Genomic DNA, 25307 nt, shown 5'->3' with positions numbered 1-25307 from the left:
GGGGTCTTCCAAGCTCTGCTTGAATATGTGTAGTGATAGGGAGCTCACTACCTGCCAGACAGCATGTGGAAGGAGCAGCTGAGGCCATGAACTCAGCCTCTTTTGCTGTCAAATGCTCTAGCTCTCTGTGGCCTTCCTTTCATTTGCTTGCTCAGGCTCAACTTGCACATTTGTGGTGACAAAGCGTTCACAACCTCCTAACCTGGCCCATTCAGCCTGATTGTCTCCTCTTGGCTCCAGAGGTGTACAGGTGGGCAAAGCAGCCCCTGCCTCCCAGTAGCTTCATCTAGTTGGAGAGGCAGACAGGTAATCAGATAGATGTCATCTCTGTGTGACCAGCAGAGCAGAAACGTGCTTGAAGGCAGACGTCATGAGGAGGAAGTGGCCATGACCTCCCTGCCAGGTCTCAGCAGGCTTCTCAGAGGAGGTGGCTCATGAGTTTGGATTTCAGAGGATGCATGAGAAATTGTGAAGAACATAGAACATTGAATGGCATTTTGCGTGGAGGAAACAGCACATGTCAGACTTGGCAGTATGAGCCAGTGTGATGTGAGGGAAAGGCTGAGCAGAGCAGGATGACTTGAGGAATGTCAGAAGAGGTGGAGTTGCGGGGGCTGCACCCTGCTAAGAGTTTGGAGTTTAACCTGAGGGCTCTGTGGGACAGTGCTGGGTTTAAATCCCAGAGACTTAAACTGGGCTAACACTTAATCCGGGGACTGACCGTGAAGCCCTGGCAGTAGGTGTCAAGTGGTTGTAGGTAGGAACCCTCCCAAAGGCAAGGTAGTTGGTCAGTTCTCTACACCAGACAGCAATGGGGTGCAGCATTGATAGTCTCCAAGACAAACCCCAAGTTCAATGATTCAATAGGACTCTCAGGGCTCAGCATACAGTCATACTCGCAGCTGTGACTTATTACACTGGAAAAATACACAGCAACACTAGCAAAGGCAAAGGCACATGGGGGGATGAAGTCCAGGGGAAACCAGGTGCCAGCTTCGGATAGCCATATCACAGTGGAATTGCAAAGGATGAGCTTAATCCCCCCAGCAATGAGTAGCGACCACATGTGTGAAACGCTGCCTAGGGAAGCACATTAGAGAGGCCGTGCCCAGGGTTTTTAGTTGGGGGCAGGATATACCAACACCGTCTGCCTACTACATAACAAAATTCCAGACTCCCAGAAGGAAGCCAGTGTTTAGCATAAACCACACTGTTTGCACAACCAGTTCAGGCACAGTGAGCTGCTCTTATCACTGAGGGAATGGTGGGAACTGTCCAGAATCCAAGCTCTCAGATATCAGCCAAGGACCAACCTTCAAATCAGACCTTTCTAAGGATAACGGTCTCAGGCCTCTGTGTTAACTGTTTTCTGCCTCGTCATCCTCTGCTATTCTTTGCTTTTAGTTTATGGCAGCATATTGCAGTTTCCAGATGCCAGGTTAAATTTGTATTATTGAATTTTAACTAACTTGACTAATTATATGGTTGAGTCTTAATGAATTTAGCCCTCACAATAGACAAGTGGCCTGGAAATCATTGTTTCAAAGAAAACATAAGTCAAAGCAAATATGAAAAATGCTTAGCACTCTAAGGCCAGATGCAGTGGCTTGTGCTTGTATTCCCAATGCTTTGGGAGGCCGAGGCAGGAGGATCACTGGAGTTCAGGAGTTCAAGACCAGCCTGGGAAACATAGCAAGATTTTGTCTCTACTATAAATCAAAAAAAATTAGCCAGGTATGGTGGTGCATGCCTGCAGTCCCAGCTACTCAGGAGGCTGAGGTGGGAGGATTGTTTGAGCTCTGGAAATAGAGGCTGCGATGTGCTGTGATTGCATCACTGTACTCCAGCCTGAGCAACAGAGCGAGATCCTATCTCAGAAAAAGAAAAAAAACATGCTTAGCACACTGGAGTGACACATCTCCTCAAAACAGATCTTTGTCAGCCACAGGATGAGGTAAAAAATGATATTACTTCATCTCTGTTCATCCTTTTTAAAATGCCGTGTTCTGTATATGTTCATATGTAAAACTGAACATGTTCAAGAGAACATGATCAAAAATGCTGTAGACCATTGGTCTTCACAGTCACATCAATAACTTAGCTTTGCAAGTGTGTTGAGGTCCCTGGAGGGTGTTACAGATTGGTCAGCTGCTCCCTCTGGGTATGTCCTGTTCTTTGACAGCCAGTTTCTAGGTGTAGACAAAACTGATTTGGGTTAAGGAGACTCCATCTGAGGAGGAGGCAGCAGCAGGATGTCGGGGAGAGAGGCCTGGACCAGGACACGGCTCTGAGTTCCAGGCTCAGCTCTGGAGCTTTATGGCGTGGGTAAGGGGAATATCTTAAATGTGCTGGGCCTCAATTTCTTCGTCTGTTAAGGGATTTCCTCACTCAACTGACACCTCCAAAAAAATCACCTTGATGTGTGTTGTGGTGGTTGTTTGTTTTTATTATTATATACTTTGCCTCTGGCCTAATAATACTTGTTGAAGGAGCGGATGAACAAATGAGCAAACACATGAATTAATGACCCAACAAACTAATGGATGAGTGAATGAATGAATGAGATGAACTCTCAAATCCCACATACCTCTCAGATGACAAACGTTTTATCTGGTCATTGAATGTGCTCAGGTCTAAATCCTTTGTAATTGGCTCTTCCCCGTCCCTGTTTTGCATACTATTCTTTATCCTTTTGTTATCATCTGGGTGATTGTGTGGCGCTTCTACATTCTTTCTAAAGCACTGTGGTTCATTTCTACCAATCTGATTTCTCCAGGTTTGTGAAATTTAAAAACGAAAGAGGGAGCTGCTATGGCTCAGACCAGTTTTCCTAGTGCTTGAGGAGGCAAGGCTACGTGTTCGAGGCCAGGCTGGGCAACATAAAAACCTCTCATTCATTAAAAAAAGAAAGAAAGAAAATAGAAGGCTAAGTGCCCACCTGTACCCCCATAGCAAACACGCTCCACAGGCCTGTGTTTCTGAACAAGCACTGGGATGCTGTTGTTCTTCCCTTGATTTAGTGGCTTGGCCTTGCAATCTAAAAATAGCTCCTACTTTTACAAATAAAATGGAAATGCAAAATGTTCTGTCTCTGAAAACCTGAAGAGTCAAGTTGCTGGAAAGGCAGGAGCAGAAGGAATCTGTAAAGGGAATGGGCTGGGAACATTTCTTGGAAACTTCCTACATGTGTTGATGGCAGCCAGCCCTAAACTAGAAGGGGCCTGGGGAAGCCAAGCAAAGCTTCTGTGCCCAGTTCCTCTGGATGCAGAGGGCCTGAGCTGTCTGCTGCAGCCTGGCTGCCTCTCTTTCTTCCCTACCATGTCCACCTTCCTGTCTTGTGTTCAGCCAAGGAAGGTTGGAACCTTTCAAAGGAAACGAAGCTCAACAGAGCTGAGGGAAAGCAAAGACTGACACTCAGAGCTGCAACTCATGGGGCACATGGCTTTTCCATCCCAGTGAGTGGGAGGCTCCAGAACTCAGTGGTGCACAGCCCAGGGCTAGACCATGATGTGGGGCCCACCTGGAGATGTGCAAGTCTCCTGGGTATTAGAGGGTGTCCAGTCTAACTGGTGAGGGTTGAGGGTTCTGGGAGTGAGACAGTACAGGTGAAGGTGGCATCCTGGAGACCCTTAAGACCTACCAGGTGGTGGCCAGCCTGTTCCAGCTTCAGGGATCCAAGCTGTAGGCTCCTGTCAGGGATAGCTGTTCCCATTAGTCACCAACCCAGGGCTAGGGGTCAGAGTACAGCTTACTCCTGGGGAATAGGTCAGAGCCAGACAGGGCCTCAGTTCTGAGCAGGGACCAAGGTCTCAGTGTGGGCTCAGCCACCAGGCTGGCCTGTGCTAACTGGCCTTCTGAGGTCACACTGGACAGTAGTAGCCACTGACCTGACCATGTAGGGAGAAGGCTGGGCAGCAGGAAGAAGGAAGAAAAGAGAGGAAGTAAAGGCCAGAGGGCTGGACCATCACCTTTTGGTGGTCCCTCAGCAGTCCTGGGGGCCCTCTGTGGCTCTCCCTCTGGCTGACTCTCTCTGGGCCCATCTAAGGCAGGATTTGAATCTTGCACTCCTGTGTGCCCAGTGCCCTGGGTCTGGTAAGTGGCTGAAAGAACCAAATGTCTATTGAATGGAAATTTGATTGAAAGATGCCAGTTCAACTGAACAATATGCAGAGAGGAGTATTTGTCCCCATCATGGAGATTCCCCCTGCAGGGTGGTCTCATACCTGATGAAGTCCCTCTACCTAAGGAAGGTCAATACCTCTGTTTTCTCACGGCCTCTAGGTCAGGACCTGGATTCTCACCGTGGGCTACACGACCGCTTTTGGGGCCATGTTTGCAAAGACCTGGAGAGTCCACGCCATCTTCAAAAATGTGAAAATGAAGAAGAAGGTAATCACTCCCCTTCTGTTTCAGGGTGTTGACTGTGTTCACTCAGCATTTATCTGGCCAGTATATACCATATTCCAGGCACTGAGCTATTTGCTGGGATCCAAGCTATAATCCCCACCTCCTTCCACCGTCAGCCTACCGGGGAAACCAGACAATTCACAAAGTATTTATAACACACAGCTATTGGGGCTGGCTGGGGACATATGGGAGGTGCTGGGGTACAGTGCACTCAGAGGAGGCTTCATGGAGGAAGTGCCACCTATGCTGGGGCCTGGATGGTGAGTGAGAGTTAGCCAAGCAAAGGGCATGGGGATACTGGGGACCTTGTCAAAGGAACCATGCATGGCAGCCTAAGGAGGGGAGGAGAGTGGTCAGGGACTGAGAGAGGCTTGGTGTGGCTGGGGCCTAGGGTGTGTGGGGACAGGGTAGAGGAAGAGGCTGAAAGGGAAGGCAGGAGCCACATTAAGGAATCTGAACTTGAGCTTATGGGCAATGGGGAGCCCTTGAAAGAGAGGAGTGAAACAGGGTTGGTACCTGATGTCGTGATTCCATTTCCAAAGAGGCCCTTGGAGAACAGGAGCTCAGCCTTCACACTGTGGAATGCATTCGCCACCCATGCGGTTGGGTATAGCCATGACAGAGCTTGACTCTTAATCACAGAGAAACTTTGTCCACCACTGTCCTTTTACTGTTGCAGTGGTACTAGTTCTTACCTTTCTTCTGGATAAAATTTATATCAAGTCTCTTGATTTTGAAGGTCCTCTGGTCAGTAACTATTATAATATGTAGAGTCCATCATTATATTCAAAACTTCAAACAGCATTCAATGGCACAACTTCTCCCTCTCCCAGCTCAGGCCTGCAGCAGGCCGGCCACCTGCCTTGGGAAAAGGGGCCCAGGCTGGCTGCTTCTTCCTTTGGCCAGCCTGAGTTCTTTCTCCATCTTCCCACCCACCCAGGTGTCCAACCCTCCTGAGTTGGAACTAGGGGTAGTATAAATTTGCAGATGCAATCATATGCTTTTTTCCAGTGCAGTCTTTTTATCCTTTTCTTCTTTCCGTAGCTCCCACCCCCTCCCTCCATCCGTGATGGCTTGCCCTCCCCAAACATACATACACAAACTTCACCACATATGCCCCATGTGTCCACACTTTTTAAAGCATCAAAAGAAAAGAAGCCTATTAAAGCAAGTGTTGACACATGATGACTTAATGCCTTCAAATTTCATAGTTTTACAGCATGTTACTTTTTTTCTAAAGACCGATTATAAAATCTTTTTAAATTGTGAAGGCTTATTACAGTCTTTATTTTGCCTCATACTAGGACCAAATGGAAGTGTTGGGACCAGGGTAGAAATTCAGAGGTGACACCTTCTGTTCTGGGGACAGATGTTTTTTGAGGACACGGGAAGTTTACTACAAATATGACTAGATTCTGTTGCAGACAATAACATAAGTGGGAAAAGCATCTGAGGTTAACTTCAGACTCTCATCTGGTCTCAACTTAAGGAAAATGCCAAGAGGGCTTTAAGCAACTATCTTGAAGCACACGCCATCTGAGGAAGACAGGAGAGTTGAACCCCAGGGGCACCATCCATGCTATATTTGCCCTGAATGGTGCTCCCTGAAGAAATGAGTAGGCCCTACTGGAAGGCCAGTCAGAATAGGTCAGAAAATCTGAAGTTTTTTGAAAAAATTAAGAAATGCCCTTTTCTCTTAACCAAGCATCAGCCAGGTTTTTCTGTAAAAAGCCAGAAAACTCGATCGGTAAGACTTTGCAGGCTCCTTTGTTTCGGTTGCAGCTATAGAATGAAAACAACCATAGACAAATATGCAAATGACATCTATTTAAATGAGCATGGTAGGCCGGGCATGGTGGCTCACACCTGTAATCACAGCACTTTGGGAGGCTGAGGCGGGTGGATCACGAGGTCAGGAGTTCAAGACCAGCCTGGCCAGATGTTGAAACCCCGTCTCTACTAAAAATACAAAAATTAGCTGGGTGCGGTGGCGCATGCCTGTAATCCCAGCTACTCAGGAGGCTGAGGCAAGAGAATTGCTTGAACCTGGGAGGCAGAGGTTGCAGTGAGCCGAGATCGCATCATTGCACTCCAGCCTGGGTGACAGAGTGAGACTCTGTCTCAAAAAAATAAATAAATAAATAAAATGAGCATGGTAAAGGTGTAAATTTCTCTTCTCTACTTTACCCTCCTATAAGTGAGGGTACACTCATTTAAATGAGCATGGCTATGTTCCCATAAGACTTTATTTACAAAAACAGATGGTGGGCCAAGTCAGTAGTTTGCTGATCCCTGCTCTAAACAACTCAGAAGTCACATTTAGTAAAAAATCACTGGCATCTGTTGAATAGTTATTGTAAGACAGGCGCTGATAATCTAGTGTGGCATGTGTGAATATTATCCCCATGTTCTAGATGAGGAAACTGGTTCAGAAGGGGAAGGGAATTACTCAAGAGTACACAACTAGTTAGTTCATTTCAAACTTAGATCTGATTCCAGAGTCAGGTGCTTAATCATTACTGTGCGCCTTTGCGCTCATCTGCCACTGAGTACCTCCTACCCACAGAGAGAGGACTGCATGTGATAGCATCAGTGGGCACTGGCATAACCCAGAGAGAAGTTCAGGCAGCATTTGAAAGAAAGAAAGAAGTCAAAGAATCTAAGAATAAAGAAATGACCTTGCCTAAGGCAAGGGGTCTCTGGTGCTCAGATAAGCGCTTTTCTTTTCTTTCCTTCCCACTGTTTTCATTATTTAAGATTATTTTAAATTACCTCTCCTTGACATTGTATTTTATATATACATGGATGTACTTGTTTAATTTTCACTACTGGTCTTCCTCACAAATATGCATGTTTCATAGGGCAGAATGTTTGTTTTGTCCACTGGTGCATCTTCAGTGCCTAGAATCGAACCTGACTCAGAGTAGGCACTCAGTAAATTTCGGCAATTAATACATGAAAAGTGATTCATACCTACTTAACCTAAATCCATTTAGGAACAAACACTGGTTACATGCCTGGCTTTGTGAATGGTGCCAGAAGGAAAATAACCATGTCCTCTCCTCTGAGTCTCAGCATCTTCCCACCATGCACTCATTCACACATGATGATTAATCCTGTGTCTAGTAGAGCTTAGGTGCAGTATCACATTTTGCCCTTGGATGTCACTGTGTCTAACACATAAACACAGAAATCACTAATTGTCAAAACCCAAGTAATGGTAGCCAGCTACCATTCGTTGATCATCTTCTCTGTGCCAGACACTGTACTAGATGCTTTCCATACCTCATCTCATTTTATTCTTACACAAACTGTACAATTTAGGAATCACTGGCCGGCTCCACTTTAAAAAGAAGAAAACTGAGACCTAGCAAAGTTAAGCAGCTTGCTCAAGATCACATTTGACAAGAATTGAGATTAGAATGAGGTCCAATTCCAAAGCCTGTGTTCTTTCCTTTATACCATCCTTGGAGAATAACACAGAAGCCCTCCTGCTCTCTCCCTCCCACTGCCCCTGGCCATTTTACAAATGAGAAATGCGGAATGAGAGCAAAGAAATGATTGGCCCATGGTCACACAGGTAGCAAGGAACAGAGCCAGAATTCTAAGTCAGGTCCACTTAATTTTAAATCCTTTAGAATTCCACTGCCTCAGCTGGGTGTGGTGGCTCACACCTGTAATCCCAGCAGTTTGGGAGGCCGAGACAGGCGGATCACTTGAGGTCAGGAGTTCAAAACCGGCCAACATAGTGAAACTCCCATCTTTCCTAAAATTACAAAAATTAGCTGGGCGTGGTAGCACATGCCTGTAATCCCAGCTACTCAGGAGGCTGAGGCAGGAGAATCACTTGAACAAGGAGGTGGAAGCTGCAGTGAGCCTCAATTACAGCATTGCACTCCAGCCTAAGTGACAAAGCAAGACTCTTTCAAAAAAAAAAAAGAATCCCACTTCCTCAGACTTCATACTTGAGCCATTAAATTGAAAGAATTTACTTTATTACATTTACAAGAGGAAAATTCTGGTGCTCAGCTTTTAAAGTCATCTATGCCCCTTGCAGGGTATGCCTGCATTCATGGAGGAGAAGCTGCTTGGGCTTAACCTTGATATCAGGGTAGGAGTGTGCCAGGAGAAAGGTGCAGGTCAGGCCTTCCAGGGGTCTGGAATAGCTGGGAAAATGCCTGGGGGCTCAAGCAGCCTTATGCTCAGCATCACGTAGAAAGGCTCCTTCCAGCCCATCCCCTAACTGCTAAACTCCTTAGGCATTTTGTCCCAGTTTCTCAAGACTGTCAGAGAGTTGCCTAGTTTCCCAGGGGATGAGAGTTAAGCTGGGTTTCTCTAAAGCACCAGGAGTACACCATATCCTTGAAAATCTCAGAGTGGGTTTTGCCAGTGCCCCGCCTCCAGGTAAAGCAGTTTTGCTGGATTTGATCTCCTTGGCAGTAACTGAGCCAACACTTTCTTCGTGTTCTTTTTACATTCAGTGATAGAAAGGCCCCTTGAGTTTTTATTTCTCCTTTAAAAATGTCTTTAATTGTTAAAAAGCAAATCTGATGATATTTCTCAAGCTTCTACCTGAGTTTTGTTTGTTTTTCTGAGTCTTTCCAGAACTACTTCATCACATTAGCTTTTCTGGAGAGTGAGGGGCTATATAAACATGAAGTGAGTGACATACGGGTCAGCTTTGGCACCAAAAATATTTATCCCCTGGCCAATCCCTATCAAACAGACGTAAAGTGGGGTAGGAGTCTCACAGAGCAATAAAAATATCCCAGGCTGCAAAGAGGAATGGGAGTTATATTTCTTCTTTTTATATTCTTTCATGTTGATTCAATTCATCAGACTTTTAAGTAGCTACTGCATGCCAGGCCCTGGTAGGTGCTAAGGGAACACAAAGAAAACAACTTTCTTTCTGTCTCAGGCTCCCAGTTTACTGAGGAGGGAAGATGTGTTTACAACTTAATATAGCTTCTGATTGGTGCTGTAAATGTTTGAGGATGTGAATTCCAGAGAAAGGAGAGCTTGGTCCAAATCCAGGCTTCATCTCTTATTCAGTTTATTACGTTGAGCAAGTTACTTAGTCCCCTCCAAGCCTGTTTGCTCATCCATAAAATGAGAATAATAACAATATTTTTCTTTATATGAGACATTGCCTCTGAAACTATCAACCTAGAGACAGGCACAGAGTGAGTGTTCATTAAATGCTAGCTCTTCTTCTCATTGTTGTTACTACTGGTTCCTCCTGATAATTAAGGATGTGGACAAAGTGGTATGGAGTTATTAGTTGTGCTGCAGGAGTTAGAGAAGACTTCATGGAAGAGGTGACAATTGACCAGGGTGTTTAAGGATTATTAGAAGATTGCCAGATAGAAAGAATAGTGTGTTGCAGACAAAAGAACTAGCACCTACAAAGACCTGGAGGGTGAAAATCATAGCTCGGACAGGACCAGGAGTGGCCAAACTTCCACAAAATACACATGTGTATTTGGGGAGTGATGAGGTCAAGCTTGTGAAAGGCCTTGAATGTCAAGCAGAGGAGCTTGGCTGGATTTATCCTGTGGGTGATGGGGATTCCAGGAGACTCTCCAGCTGGGGGTTCATGATGCAGTTTTCCCCACTACCCCAGGCCCCCAGTTGCTGCGTGGGAAGCTATCTCTCACGTCGGCTCCCCTCCACTCCTTCCTGCTCTACAGATCATCAAGGACCAGAAACTGCTTGTGATCGTGGGGGGCATGCTGCTAATCGACCTGTGCATCCTGATCTGCTGGCAGGCCGTGGACCCGCTGCGAAGGACAGTGGAGAAGTACAGCATGGAGGTAAGCCCCCAGTGGTGGCAGGAGGGAAGCCTGCAGATGCAGTCCCTGGTACATGAGGACAGTGAGGCTGCACAGCTCCCAGGCTACACAGGTGCCCAGTACCCCACTGGGAACACTTCCTCAGTTCCATTTCACTCCATTTTATACATAGTATTCTAAGGAAGCCAAATATAAGGTGCCGTGAAAGAAGTTGAGTTTAATATTAATGCATGCAGAGAATCAAGGGGAACTGTTGGGCTTTTTCAAAGAGTATGTGCTCAGGCCGGGCGCGGTGGCTCACACTTGTAATCTCAGTACTTTGGGAGGCCAAAGTAGGCAGATCACCTGAGGTCAGGAGTTCGAGATCAGCCTGACCAACATGGAGAAACCCCATTTCTACTAAAAATTAGCCGAGTTTGGTGGCACATGCCTGTAATCCCAGCTACTCGGGAGGCTGAGGCAGGAGAATTGTTTGAACCCAGGAGGCGGAGATTGCAGTGAGCCGAGATCGTGCCATTGCACTCCAGCCTGAGCAACAAGAGCAAAACTCCATACCCCGCCCCCTAAAAAGAAGAGTATATTCTCATACATTGTAGAAGCCTTCATTTATAGGATCCATCACTTGAGAAATGACATTGCATATTTATCCCAACTTTAAAGTAAGTCTCCAAAAAAGTGCTGCTAGGGAATAAAACATTTTGAAAGCTCCTTCTAGATACTGTATTATTTTCAAAGAGATGAGCAATATATTTCTTTTCACACATTTGATATCACATATTTGTTGCTAAAATAAAGAGCCTTACATAAAAGTACTATTAAATATATTTTTTAATTGTCGTGCAGTCAGCCTCGCCCTGAACCTGTGCTGGTCTTTCTAGGATTCTCCAGATTAGGGAAGTTTGAGTCCCTTTGGAGGTTGTGGTTTTGTGGCCTTCCTTTTAGAGTAGTTATACTTGTGTTTGCGGGGTATTGCTGGGCTGCAGTGGGGTATGCTATTGGAAGGATTTATATACAGTGTAACAAATTCTACTGAAAAATGCGAATCTCTTTTTCTCTCACTGCTTTATTAAAAAAATCTTTTTGTGGAATTTATTGTGAATTCTTAAACTAAACCAGAAATGGTCATTCTATGCATTGGGGGCAGAGGCTTTTATCCTTGTAGACAAGAAGGTTTTCCAGAACGTAAGCTGCTCAGCCTCATTTATTTGAGACAGAGGGTTTACTCAGCTCAGTAAGAAGTTATGCATTCAGAGCAGTGGCAGAGAATGCCATTTAGGAAAGAGGTTGAGAACTATGTTCCTCCCCCTCACCCCCTTTCACACACTCCTGGGAGGAAGCAGGACTCCAGACACACACAAGCAGAACTGGCAAAGAGGACGGAGCCAACACTGTCTGTGCCCAGGGAACAAGGGGGCAGGAACTGAGACTACTAGAGAAGACAGGCTACTTTTGGAATGGCAGGGGGGACATCTGGTCACCATTCATCCTGCAAGGTGGGCCACAGAACACCTGGGTGGGTTCCCACTTCATCCCATGGGAATTTCCCACCCACCACCAGAATTTAGAATTCTGGATTTCTAAGAGTGATGATGATGATGACAGCTGGCATCATGTGTTAACTTGTTTGATCCTCACAGCAATTCTAGGAAGTAGATGCTGTCCTTAACCCCATTTTACTGATGAGGACACAGAAACCAGAGAGGCTGTATAACTTACCCAAGGTTACCTAGCAGGTTAGTGACAATACCGCTAACTACCCTCTCACCTGCTACATAACCCTGCCTTTCAGTACCTGGGCAGCGCTTAGCAGTTTTACTGGCTTTTTTAGACATTTGTTCATTGGCCACAGATCTGGGAAGTGAGTAGGGCAGGGAAATGTTCTCCCATTGTACAGATGAAGAGAAAAAGTCAAGTAATAGGCAGAGTGAGGGCTCAGGAGATCAGAGAATGGGAGCAAGGGTGAGTCAGGCAGAGTTCATGGAAGGCCTGGAGCTGGGCCAAGTAGACAGAAACCAGGCACAGGTGGCTCGATGTGGAGCCCAACAGTGGGCTGGGGAGGCTGAATGGCTGCCACCTGTATTCTAGATGAAGGTGGGAGCTTATGCACAAGGGGTCCTCAAGGCTCCAGCTGTGGGCTAGAGTCAGCCTAAGTCAGCAGACTATGAAAATGGGGATGCCTGTCCTGCTGGACCATTTAGATAAGGTAAACCTGCATGGTCTGATATGTCTAGCTGATGGTTTACTATTATGGCTCTTACCTGTCTTCCTTCTATTCTGCAATAAGCCGTGCTGCTATCAATGGCTCTGGGCATAGACCCTAGCACATTCCAGACTTTCCAAGGCTATGGTTCTCAAACACTGAGGAGTCCTGAGGCGCTGCAGAAGTGCTTTACTGTGTAGATAAGGAAACTGAGCCTGGGAAGGTACTATCCAGCACCCAGGGCCACTCAGATTAGCCAAGGCAAGGCCCAGATAGGCAGTCCCTGCATCTCCCTGCGCAGTGTGTTGAGATTTCTCTCAGAACCTTTCCTGGCAGGTGCCTATTTTTCTCCTTTTATTTTAGGGTTGGCCTGTCCCTCAGTTGCTATGGTAGCAGAACCCTTTGATCTGTCCACCCACAGCCCTGTTTATTGTCGTTTTTCTACCAAACAGCATGAAGCTGTTGGTTTCTCTCAGACCTTCCTCTGTCAGACACAACAGGGTAGTTGAACAATGTACCCAGGGGTTGAGGCGTCCTAAAGTCTCCTTCAAAAGGCTGTTTTGTCCAGGACCTCCAAACACAAAGCCTAGGCTTGGGGGAGAGGTGATGAAAGACCTTTGCAGCCTGTCCCTCCCTCCCCTTACCTATTTCAGACACCCTTGTGTGCTCCTGACTCTGAGCACCTGAGGATTCCAAGCATGGGCCTTGCAATGTCCTAGCCTTTGCTCGTTCTGTGTCCCCTTCCAGAATCTTCTCTGACAATTAGATGACTTCAGCTTCAGCACCAGTGTTACCTCCTATGAAGATGTGTTCCTGTGTTCACTGGCTTTGCCGGAGTTGCGAATCTGCTCTGCCCTACTTCCTCCCCCAGCATCCCAAATATTCCCCGGTCAGGACTCTCAGCAAGTCAGAAGTCCGCTGAGCTTTTCCAGGACAGGGCCACGTCTGAACCAGCCTCCACATAGCCTACCCAGTACCCCATGGCCAGCATCTTCCATGGGAAGACAGAGGTAGCCATGGCAGCCACAGCCTCATGGCAGCCTGCAGGGGAGTGGGGGAGCAGACTAAACCTGCAGACAAATAGCCCTATCACTGCAGATCGCTGTCAACTCTGACAGCAGTGAGAGGGAAATAAACAGAACCCAGGGCTTGAAAATAACAGGAAGGACCTGTGAAGAGATTTTCCCCTGGACAGTGTACTGAAGGGTTCTGGGAGTGAAAGTCCCCTGGAGGCCCACTGGGGGCAGCCCAGCCCCCCACCCTTATCATTTCTGTGCCATAAATATTGATCAATTGATTTGATTTGATTTCTATTTGGAGACAGAGTCTCACTCTGTCACCCAGGCTTGGCCACTGCAACCTCCATCTCCTGGGTTCAAGTAATTCTCATGCCTCAGCCTCCCAAGTAGCTGGGACTACAGGCATGAACCACCATGCCTGACTAATTTTTGTATTCTTAGTAGAGACAGGCTTTCACCATGTTGTCCAGGCTGGTCTCAAACTCCTGGCCTCAAGTGATCCGCCTGCCTCAGCCTCCCAAAGTGCTGGGATTACAGGCGTGAGCCACTGCGCCCAGCCATTTCTATGTCGTAAGTATTTCTGTAGCACTTGTCATATGCCAGGTACTGTTCTAAATGCTTTACAAGTATGAACTCATTCAATTTAATCTTTATAATAATCCTGCCCCATTTTATAGATGAGGAAACTGACACAGAGAGAGCTTCAGTGACTAGCCCAGGTCATGTACCCAGTGAGTGGTGGAGCTTGGATTCCACCCCAGGTGGTCTGCTTTCAATCATGTTGTCACCCACCTCCACGTACAGGTGGAAAGGGTCCCTGAGGCAGGGGACAGAGGTCCTGACTTTTGGTTTCACTGCCTCTTTCCTCCTTCAGGGTCTACACAGACCCCCTCAGGGCAGGCTGACCATGTGGCTGTGGCCCTGGAGCCTGACTCCATGACGCCCCTGCCTGTGCTGAGCCTCCAGCTGTGGCTCAGCACCCCACAGCCTCCTCATGCCCCAAAGTGATTCCAGCCTCACTCTCACCTTTTTTCTTATCAACAAAATTGAATAAATGCTCATGCAAACCAGTTATGCATCAGGCCCCGTGCTGGACTCCAGAGAGACAGCAGTGAATGAGACATGGCCCTGCCTTCAAGGACCCCAGAGCAGTTAGGAAGACAGACAAGTCAGTAGCTAACTCACACCCCACATGGTACAGGGTGCTGTGGAGCCCGAGGTGGGATGCCAGTCTGGCCCCCTAGGGTCAAAGAAGGCTTTTCAGATGAAAGTCAAGGAGTCCTGAGCAGGTGTGGGAGCTGGGAGGGACACTCAGGCAGAGGCCAGTGCATTTGGAGAGTAGGTAGTGTGTCCAGTGAACCAAGTGCTGAGAGGATACAGGCAGTGGAACACGACACACAGTGCTACTCCCATGTCCACTGGCACAAACACTTGGAAACCGATTTGATGCAGGCCATGTCAAAGATGCACATGCCCACAGCCCAGCCATTCCACTAGGACTCAGGGAAAGCCCCGCATGTATGTCCGAGGAGACCCAAGCCTGGGTGCTCACAGCAGCACTGTTCATAACAGCCAGAAACCGGGAGCATCCCAAATGGCCCACAGGAACAGAATGGATGCATGCATTATGGTATTTTCAAGGAAAGGAAGGCTATACAGCTGTGGGAATGAATGAGCCACAGCCACACACATCAGTTTGGAGGCATCTCAACAGCACGGCAATGAGCAAAAATAGCAAGTCACACATGAATACCCAAAACAGGCTTTCACACACTTCAAGTTCAGACAGGAGAAACTGAACAGAATGTAGTATCAGGATACATACATAGGTAGCAAAACCATTTTTTTAAAAAAAGAAGAAGGGAATTGTTAGCACAGAATTCAAGATTGTGGTTACCTCTTGGTGGGCAGGATGGGTGGATATGATTGAGACAGGCACACAGGGGTCCTGTAAGGTTCTGGCAATTCTGATCTTCAAATTGTACGTATACATTATATCTACTCTTCAGAAAGTATGATATGTTTGTTTGGTTTTTTTTTTTTGAGACAGGATCTCACTCTGTTGCCCAGACTGTAGTGCAGTGGCATGATCATGGCTCACTGCACCTCCTCTGGCTCAGGTGATCCCCCCACCTCAGTCTTCTGAGTAGCTGGGCTACAAGGCTTATGCCACCACACCCAGTTAATTTTTGTATTTTTTGTAAAGACGGAGTTTCACCATGTCGCCTAGGCTGGTCTCCAATTCCTGGGCTCAAGTGTTCCACCTGCCGTGGCCTCCCAAAGTGCTGTGATTACAGGAATGAGCCGCCGTGCCCAGCAGATGTATTTCATTTTTAAATTTTATTTATACTTAATAGACTTTATTTCTTAGGGTAGTTTTAGGTTTACAGAAAAAGTTAAAAGTACAAAGAGTTCCTGTATACCCGCAACCCACTCCCACAATTTCCCCTATTATTAGTATCATGCACTGTCTGGTACATTTTTTCAAATGATGAGCCGATATTGATACACTATTCTTCTCCACAGTCCATAGTTTACATTACAGTTCAATGTTTGCATTGTATAGTTCTGTGGGCTTTGCCAAATGCATGTTATATATCCGCTATTACAATATCATACAGAATAGATTCACTGTTCTAAATATCCTCTATGCTTTACTAATTTTTGACAACCACTAGTTTTTCTTTCCTAGCATGCCATATAGTTGGAATCATAGAATATATAGCCTTTTTAGACTGGCTTCTTTCATTTAGCAATATACATGTCAGGTTCCTACATATATTTTCGTGGCTTGGTAGCTCATTTGTTTTTATCACTGAATAATATTTTATTTCCTTGTAGCTCATTTCTTTTCATCACTGAATAATATCCTATTTCCTGGTAGCTCATTTCTTTTCATCACTGAATAATATCCTATTTCCTGGATGTACCACAGTTTGTTTATTCATTCACCCATGAAGGGCATCTTAGTTGCTTTCAAGCTTGGGCAATTATACATAAGGCTATTGCAAACCTTTGTGTGTGAGTTTTTGTGTGGTCATACATTTTCAGTTCATTTGGATAAATACCTAGGAGTACAAGTGCTGATTATATGGTAAAGGTTTAGTTTTGTAAGAAACTACCAAACTGTCTTCCAAAGTGGCTGTACCATTTTGCAAACCCACGAGCAAGGAATGGGAGTTCCTGTTGCTCCACATCCTGTCAGCATTTGGTGTTGTCAGTGTTTTGGATTTTAACCATTCTGATAAGTGTGTGCTGATATCTTGTTATAATTTACAGTTCTCCAATGACATATGATGTTGAGCATCTTTTTATATGCTTATTTGCCATCTGGTGAGGTGCCTGTTCAGATCTTTTGCCCACTTTTTAAATAGGTTGTTTTCTTATTGTTGAATTTTAAGAGGTCCATGTATATTTTGGACACAAGTCCTTCATTAGATATTTGTTTTGTAAGTATTTTCTCTCAGTCTGTCTGTTTATTCTCTTGACATTGTCTTCTTAAGAGCAAGAGTGTTTAATTTTAATGAAGTCAAGCTTATTAATTTTTTCTTTTATGGATCATACTTTTGATGGATCAAAAAACTCATTGCCAAACACAAAGTTACCTAGATTTTTTCCTGTTATGTTTTATGGTTTTATGCTTAACATTTAGGCCTGTGATCCATTTTGAGTAACATTTTGTGAAAGGTCTAAGGTCTATGTTTAGACTCCTTTTGTGTGTTGTCCAGTTATTCCAGCACTGTTTGCTGAAAAGATGATCTTTTTCCATTGTATCACCTTTGCATCTTTGTCAGAGATTAGTTGACTGTACTTGTGTGGGTGTATTTCTGAGCTCCCTATTCTGTTACATTGATCTGCCTGTCTATTATTTCATCAATCCCACACTGTCTTGATTACTATAGCTACATAGTAAGTCTTGAAGTCAGGGAATGTCACTTCTCCAACTTTGTTCTTCAGTGTTGTGTGAGCTCTTCTGGGTCTTTTGTCACTCATATAAACTTTGGAATTAGTTTGTTGATATCCATAAAATAACATGCTGGGATTTATTATTGGGACTATGTTGAGTATATAGATCAAGTTGGGAAGTATGACATCCTAACAATATTGAGTCTTCTGATCCATGAAGTGGAATGTTTCTTCATTTGTTTAGATCTGTTTTTATTTTCTTTCATTAGAGTATTGTAGATTTCCTCACATAGATGTTTTACCTAATTAGATTTATACCTATTTCATGTCATTTGGGTGCTAATGTCAATGAGATTGTGTTTTTTATTTCAAATTTAAATGGCTCATTTCTGGTCAGGGCATACCTCACTTTATTGCACTTTGCAGATATTATATCTTTTACAAATTGAAATTTATGGCAACCTTACATTGAGAAATGTATTGGCACCATTTTTCTGATAGCATTTGCTCCCTTTGTGTCTCTGGGTCACATACTGATAATTTTCATAATATTTTAACCTTTTTCATTATTATGATCTCTATTATGGCTATCTGTGATCAGTGATCATTCCTGTTACTATTGTAATTGTTTTGGGGTATCACAAACCATGCCCATATAAAACGGCAAACTTAATTGGTGAGTGTTGTGTGCGTTCCGACTGTTCTACCCACTGTTCCTCCATCTCTGTTCCTCTCGTTGGCCTCTCTATTCTCTAAGACACAACAATATTGAAGTTAGGTATATTAATAACCCTGCAGCTCTCTAAGTGTTCAAGTAAAAGAAAGGTCACACATCTCTCGCTTCAAATCAAAATCTTGAAATGATTAAGCTTAGTGAGGAAGGCAGGTTGAAAGCAGAGATAGGCCAAAAGCTAGGCAACTGCACTACACCGTTAGTCAAATTTTGAATGCAAAGGAAAAATTCCTGAAGGAAATTAAAATTATCACACAAATGATAAGAAAGCAAAACAGCCTTATGCCTGATATGGAGAACATTTGAGTGGTCTGGATAAAAGATTAACAAAACAGCCTTAAGTCAAAGCCTAATCAAATCTCAGTGAACTAAATCTCTTCAATTCCATGAAGGTTGAGAGAGGTTAGGAAGCTGCAGAAGAAAAATTAAAAGCTAACAGAGGTTGGTTCATGAGACTTAAAAGGAAGGAAGTCATCTCTAACATAAAAGTGCAAGATAAAGCAGCAAGTGCTGATACAGAAGCTACAGAAAATTATCTAGAAGATGTAGCTGAGATCCTTGATGAAAGTGGCTACACTAAACAACACATTTTCAATGGAGATGAAACAGGCTTATGTTGGGAGAAGATGCCGTCTAGGTCTTTCATAGCCACAGAGGAGAAGTCAATGCCTGACTTCAAAGTTTCAGAGAAACAGCTGACTCTCTTGAAAGCTAATGCAGCTAGTAACTTTAAGTTGAAGCCAATGCCCATTTCCCATCTCAAAAATCCTAAGGCCCTTAAGAATTGTGCTAAATCTACTCTGCCTGTGCTCTATAAATAGAACAACAAATCCTAGATGACAGCACATCTGTCACAGCATAGTTTACTGAATATCATAAGTCTACTTTTGAGACTTACTGTTCAGAAAAAATAAAAAGATTCTTTTCGAAATATTATTTCTCATTGACAATGTACCTGGTGGATTAGTCTGTTCCCACACTGCTATGAAGAAATATCCAAGACTGGATACTTTATAAAGGAAAGATGTTTAATTGACTTACAATTCTGCATTGCTGGGAAGGCCTCAGGAATCTTTCAATCATGGCAGAAGGCAAAGGAGAAGCAGACACCTTCACAACGTGGAAAGAGGGAATGAGTGCAAGAAGGGGAAATGTCAGACACTTATAATATCATCAGATCTCATGAGAACTTACTCATTATCATGGGAACAGCATGGGAGAATTCCCCCCACCCCACAATCCAATTACCTCCACCTGGTTCCACCCTTGACATCTGGAGATTATGGAGATTACAATTCAAGGTGAGATTTAGGTGGAGACACAGACAGATGATATCACCTGATTACCCAAGGCCTCTGATGGAGATATACAAGAAGATGGATGTTGTTTTCATGCTTGTTAGTACAATATTCATTCTGAAGTCCATGGATCAAGGAATACTTTTGACTTTCAAGTCTATAAGAATTACATCTCATAATGTATAGGTGCCATACATAGTGATTTCTCTGATGGATCTGGGCAAAGTAAATTGAAGCCCTTGTGGAAAGGAATCACCATTCTAGATGCCATTAAAAACATCTGAGATTCATGGGAGGAGGTCAAAATATCAACATTAAGAGGAGTTTAAAAGACATTTATTTCAACTTTCATGGATGATTTTCAGTGCTTCAAGGCCTCAGTGGAGGAAGTAACTGCAGATACAGTGGAAATAGCAAGATAATTTGAATTAGAAGTGGGGCCTGAATATGTGTCTGAATTGCTGCAATCTAATGATAAAATTTTAACGAGATACATCAAATAGAACATGTAAGAAAGATAAGGAGCAGCTCAGAGCCAGGAAGGACTCTCCACTGTGGGGAAAAGAGATCTCTAGTGGTCCGCATTTCCATCACAGATGCCTGAAGTACTAGCCACAAGAGAACCTCTCAGCACTCACAGACCATTAGTTTAGTACAGGGAGTTGCCTGGAGTCCATACAACTGTATTTTCCAGAGAGGGATTTCACTCTGAGTCCTGTTCACTCACCCACTGAAACCCAAGCTGCTGCATCAGGACACCATTTTGAGATCCCAGCACCTACCAGAATATATCCTGCTCTATGGCCCAAAAGCCCCTGCATCTATACATCCTGAAGCCCCACTGACCTTCCCCCACATCCACCCAGAGGGCTGCAGCATTATGACACCAGCTGATCCTGCGGTGTAGCCGCTAGGTCCCCAGGACTCTAGCCCACACAGTGTCCTATACCCCAGGGAACATTAGCGTAGCACACCAGGAAGGCTACTTCCAGGACCAAGGGACCCAAAGCATGCTCTTCCCAGAGCCTGAGAACTACCTGCCTGGGGATGCTGATAACCCGTCCCCCTCTAGCAGCAGAGCCCTCATGCACCTGCAAACACCTTCAGGGATAGTAAGGACCAGTCTGTCCCACTCACCATCACCAGCATTTATGCACATCATCCAGGGACCTGAGGATAGGTCCACCCTGCCCATGACTGGCATCCATGAGCACCACATAGGGGCCCTAGGACTGGCCTGCCCAGCCTTCCATCACCACCCACCCACCCATTATCACTACCTGGTGGCCTTAGGACTGGCCAGCCACCTCTACTGCCACCACAGGTGCCTGTGCATGCTGCCTAGGGGCCCAAGGACCATCCCACCTAGGTCCCCGATTGACACCACTGGTGCCCATACACAATACCTAGGGACCTGAAGACTGGGACATCCAGTACACAACTGCCACCACCAGTGCCCCCACATGCCACCCAGGGATGCCAAGACCAGTTGCCTGGTGTCCTTATCTCCAATAAAGCCTTTACACAGCCTCCACTAATAGTTAATAATTACAGCCTAAGCTCCTGAGAAATTCACAGACATCACTGATGATGATTACAGCCAAAGAAACCATACAGAGACTACACTACTAACCCTTTCAGAATCAAAGCCAAAGCACCCTACCCAGCCAACACTGTAGACACAAGCACCAGAAAAATTATTTCCTCATGCCAGAGCAATTAGGCAGGAGAAGGAAATAAATGTCATCCAAATGGAAAAGGGGGAAGTCAAATTGTCCCTCTTTACAGATCACATGATCTTATATATTTTATAAAAACCTAAAGACCTCACCAAAAATACTCTTAGAACTGATCAATAAGTTCAGTAAAGTTTCAGGATACAAAATCAAGAAAGAAATATCAGTATTGTCTCTATACACCAATAACAAACTAGCTGAAAAAGAAATCAAGAAAGCAATTTCATTTTATAATAGCTACAAAAAATAAAATGTTCAGGCATGGAATTTGACCAAGGAAGTGAAAGACCTCTACAATGAAAACTACAAAACATCAATGAAAGAAATTGAAGGGAGCACAAACAAATGGAAAAACATCTCATGTTCAGGGATTACAAGAATTAATATTGTTAAAATGACCAGATGGAGATCCAAGATGGCCCTTCAGGAGCAGCTCTAGATTGCAGCTCCCGGTGAAAGCACAGAGGGTGAGTAGACGCTGCATTTCCAGACAGATCTTTATTGCCCACAGACCAGGAGATTCCCAGGTGGAGGAGCCCCACAATGCCAGCACAGCTGTTTTGCCGGCACCCCGGCGCGGCAGCTCTCCATACAAAATGCACTGGTCTGATTGCCCTTTTAAGCTGGCAATTGGAGCTCCGAGAAGACAGATTTACACATTCATCTGATTAAACAGGGGTCTGAAACAGGGAGCCAGGCCAGGAGATTCCCAGGAAGCACCATTGTTTCCTCCAGTGCAGTGGGTCGCTGCATGGGAAATCACACAGATCCCAGTGCCCTTTCGTCAGGTGACTGGAACACCTGGGAGAGAGTCAACTGTTCAACTTAAAAAAAAAAAAAGGCTCTGAAGCAGGGACCCAGGTGATCAGGCTCGGCGGATCCCCCCCCCCAAAAAAAAACAGCAATTGGAAATACTCAGGTTTGAGAGTTTCACGGCAAGCACAGCTGAACCCGGGACGGTCCAGCTCTGTGGGGGAGGGGCATCCACCATTACCGATGCACTATACCCCTACAGAGGTAGTCCACCATCACTGAGGCAGCCTGCCGTTGCCAAGGCAACCCTCCATAACAGAGAGAGTCCGCCATTACACAGGCAGGCCACCATTGCTGAGGCAGTTCTAACCACACCCATATAAACAGGACTGCAGGGAAGTTCACATGGCAGCAGGGTGGAGCCCACAGCAGCTCAGCAAAGCCTCTGCAGGCAGACAGTGACTAGGATGCCTCCTTGCTGGGCAGGGCAGCCCTGAAAAAAAAGGCAGCAGCACAGCGGATACTCATAAATAAAGCCCAAACTCCCCAGGGCAGAGCACCTGGGGAAAAAAAGGGGGTTTATGAGCTCTGCTGCAGCAGACTTAAACGTACCTGCCTATCAGCTCTAAATGAACAATGGAGCTCACAGCTCAGCACTTAAGCTCCTATAAAGAACAGACTGTCTCCTTAAGCAGCTCCCTGACCCCTGTCTATCCAAAGAGTCACCTCACAAAGGACTGATCAGACTGACATTTGGTGGGCATCATTCTGGGTCAAAGATAGCAGAAGAAGAAACTGGTAGCAACCCTTACTGTTCTGCAGCTGCTGCAGGTGATCCCCAGGCAAGCGGGGCCTGGAGTGGACCTCAGCAGTCCTAGAGCAGAGGGACCAAACTGTTACAAGGAAAACTAAGAAATAGAAATAACTTCATCATCAACAACCTGAATGTCCACTCAGAGACCCAATCTGAAAATCAGCAACTACACAGACGACAGGTGGATAAATCCACAAATATGGGAAGAAACCAGCGCAAAAAGGAGGAAAACACCGAAACCAGAACACCTCTCCTCCTACAAGGGATCACAACTCCTCACCAGCAAGGAACAAAGCTGGATGGAGAATGAGTGTGATGAAATGACAGAATCAGAATTCAGAAGGTGGGTAATGAGAAACATCTGTGAGCTAAACGAACATGTTCTAACTCAATGCAAAGAAACTAAAAACCTTGAAAAAAGATTTGAGGAAATGATAACAAAAATGAACAACTCAGAAATATGGGTGAATTCATGGAACTGAAAAACAACACGGGAACTTCATGAAGCATGCACAAGTTTCAACAGCCAAACTGACCAAGCAGAAGAAAGGATATCAGAGGTCGAAGATGAACTCAATGAAATAAACCGAGAAGGCAAGATTAGAGAAAAAAGTGCAAAAAGATATGAACAAAGTCTCCAAGAAATGTGGGACTATGTGAAGAGACCTAATCTACGTTTGATAGGTGTACCTGAATGTGACGAAGAGAAGGAATCCAAGCTGGAAAATACTCTTCAGGATATTATCCAGGAAAACTTCCCCAACCTAGCAAGGCAGGCCAATATTCAAGTCCAGGAAATACAGAGAATACCACAAAGATATTCCACAAGAAGAGCAACCCCAAGGCACATAATCACCAGATTCACCAGGGTTTAAATGAAGGAAAAAAGGCTAAGGGCAGCCAGAGAGAAAGGTTGGGTTACCAACAAAGGGAAGCCCATCAGACTCACAGCAGATCTCTCAGCAGAAACCCTACAAGCCAGAAGAGAGTGGGGGCCAATATTCAACATCCTTAAAGAAAAGAACTTTCAACTCAGAATTTCATATCCAGCCAAACTAAGCTTCATAAGTGAAGGAAAAATAAAATCCTTTCCGAACAAGCAAGTACTCAGAGATTTCATCACCACCAGGCCCGCTTTACAAGAGCTCCTGAAAGAAGCACTAAACATAGAAAGGAACAACCAGTACCAACCACTCCAAAAACATACCAAATGGTAAAGGGCATCAACAAAATGAACAATCTGCATCAACTAATGGGCAAAACGGCCAGCTAACATCAAAATGGCAGGATCAAATTCACACATAACAATATTAACCCTAAATGTAAATGGGCTAAATGCCCCAATCAAAAGACATAGACTGGCAAATTGGATAAAAAGCCAGAATCCATCGGTGTGCTGTATCCAGGAAACCCATCTCACATGCAAGGATACCCAAAGGCTCAAAATAAAGGGATGGAGAAAGATTTACCAAGCAAATGGAGAGCAAAAAAAAAAGCAGGAGTTGCAATTCTCGTCTCTGATAAAACAGACTTTAAACCAACAAAGATCAAAAGGGACAAAGAAGGACATTACATAAAGGTAAAAGGATCAATGCAACAAGAAGAGCTAACAATCCTAAATACATACACACCCAGTACAGGAGCACCCAGATACATAAGGCAAGTTCTTAATGACTTACAAAGAGACTTAGACTCCCACACAATAATAGTGGGAGACTTTAACACTCCACTGTCAATATTAGACAGATCAACCAGACAGAAAATTAACAAGGATATCCAGGACTTGAACTCAGACCTGGAACAAGCACACCTGATAGACATTTACAGAACTGTCCACCCCAAATTCACAGAATATATGTTCTTGTCAGCACCACATCACACCTACTCCAAAATTGACCACATAATTGGAAGTAAAGCACCCCTCAGCAAATGCAAAAGAACAGAAATCATAACAAACAGTCTCTCAGACCACAGTGCAATCAAGTTAGAACTCAGAATTCAGAAACGAACTCAGAACTGCACAACTTCATGGAAACTGAACAACTGGCTCTTGAATGTTGCCTGGATAAACACTGAAATGAAGGCAGAAATTAAGAAGTTCTTCAAAACCAACGAGAACAAAGACACAACATACCAGAACCTCTGGGACACATTTAAAGCAGTCTCTAGAGGAAAATATATAGCAATAAGTGCCCACATGAGAAGAAAGGAGAGATCCAAAATTGACACCCTATCATCAAAATTGAAAGAGCTAGAGGAGCAAGATCAAAAAAAAAAAAAAACTCAAAACATAGCAAAAGAAAAGAAATAACAAAGATCAGAGCAGAACTGATGAAGATAGAGACACGAAAAACCCTTCAAAAAATCAATAAATCGGGGTCCAAAGTGGCTCCTGCCGGAGGTCATGGCGCTCGCAAAGGCGAGGTCATCAGTTCAAGGCTAACCTGAGCAACCTCATAACGCTCAAACTGATTGGCAAAAAAAAAAAAAAAAAAATCAATAAATCCAGGAGCTAGTTTTTTGAAAAGATCAACAAAATAGACCACTAGCCAGATTAATGAAAAAGAAAAGAGAGAATAACCAAGTAGATGCAATAAAAAATGATAAAGGGGAAATCACCACAGATCGCACAGAAATTCAAACCATCAT

At 44.7% G+C, this 25307-nt stretch overlaps 1 protein-coding gene across 2 annotated transcripts in view; it reads left to right on the top strand.

The window, feature by feature from the left end:
• GABBR2 (gamma-aminobutyric acid type B receptor subunit 2) overlaps window positions 1-25307 on the top strand; it is a 423612-nt gene that overhangs the window by 330820 nt on the left and 67485 nt on the right. For both annotated transcript variants that reach the window (XM_035253005.3, XM_078373143.1), the window contains 2 exons: window positions 4282-4389; window positions 10098-10220. In XM_035253005.3, coding sequence (XP_035108896.1) covers window positions 4282-4389; window positions 10098-10220 — 231 coding nt within the window. The remainder of the gene's footprint in view (window positions 1-4281; window positions 4390-10097; window positions 10221-25307) is intronic.

This window comes from Callithrix jacchus, chromosome 1 (assembly GCF_049354715.1).
Source record: "Callithrix jacchus isolate 240 chromosome 1, calJac240_pri, whole genome shotgun sequence".
NCBI lineage: Eukaryota > Metazoa > Chordata > Mammalia > Primates > Cebidae > Callithrix > Callithrix jacchus.
Note: the sequence above shows the minus strand (reverse complement) of the source record. Positions and strands in the feature narration are given on the sequence as shown.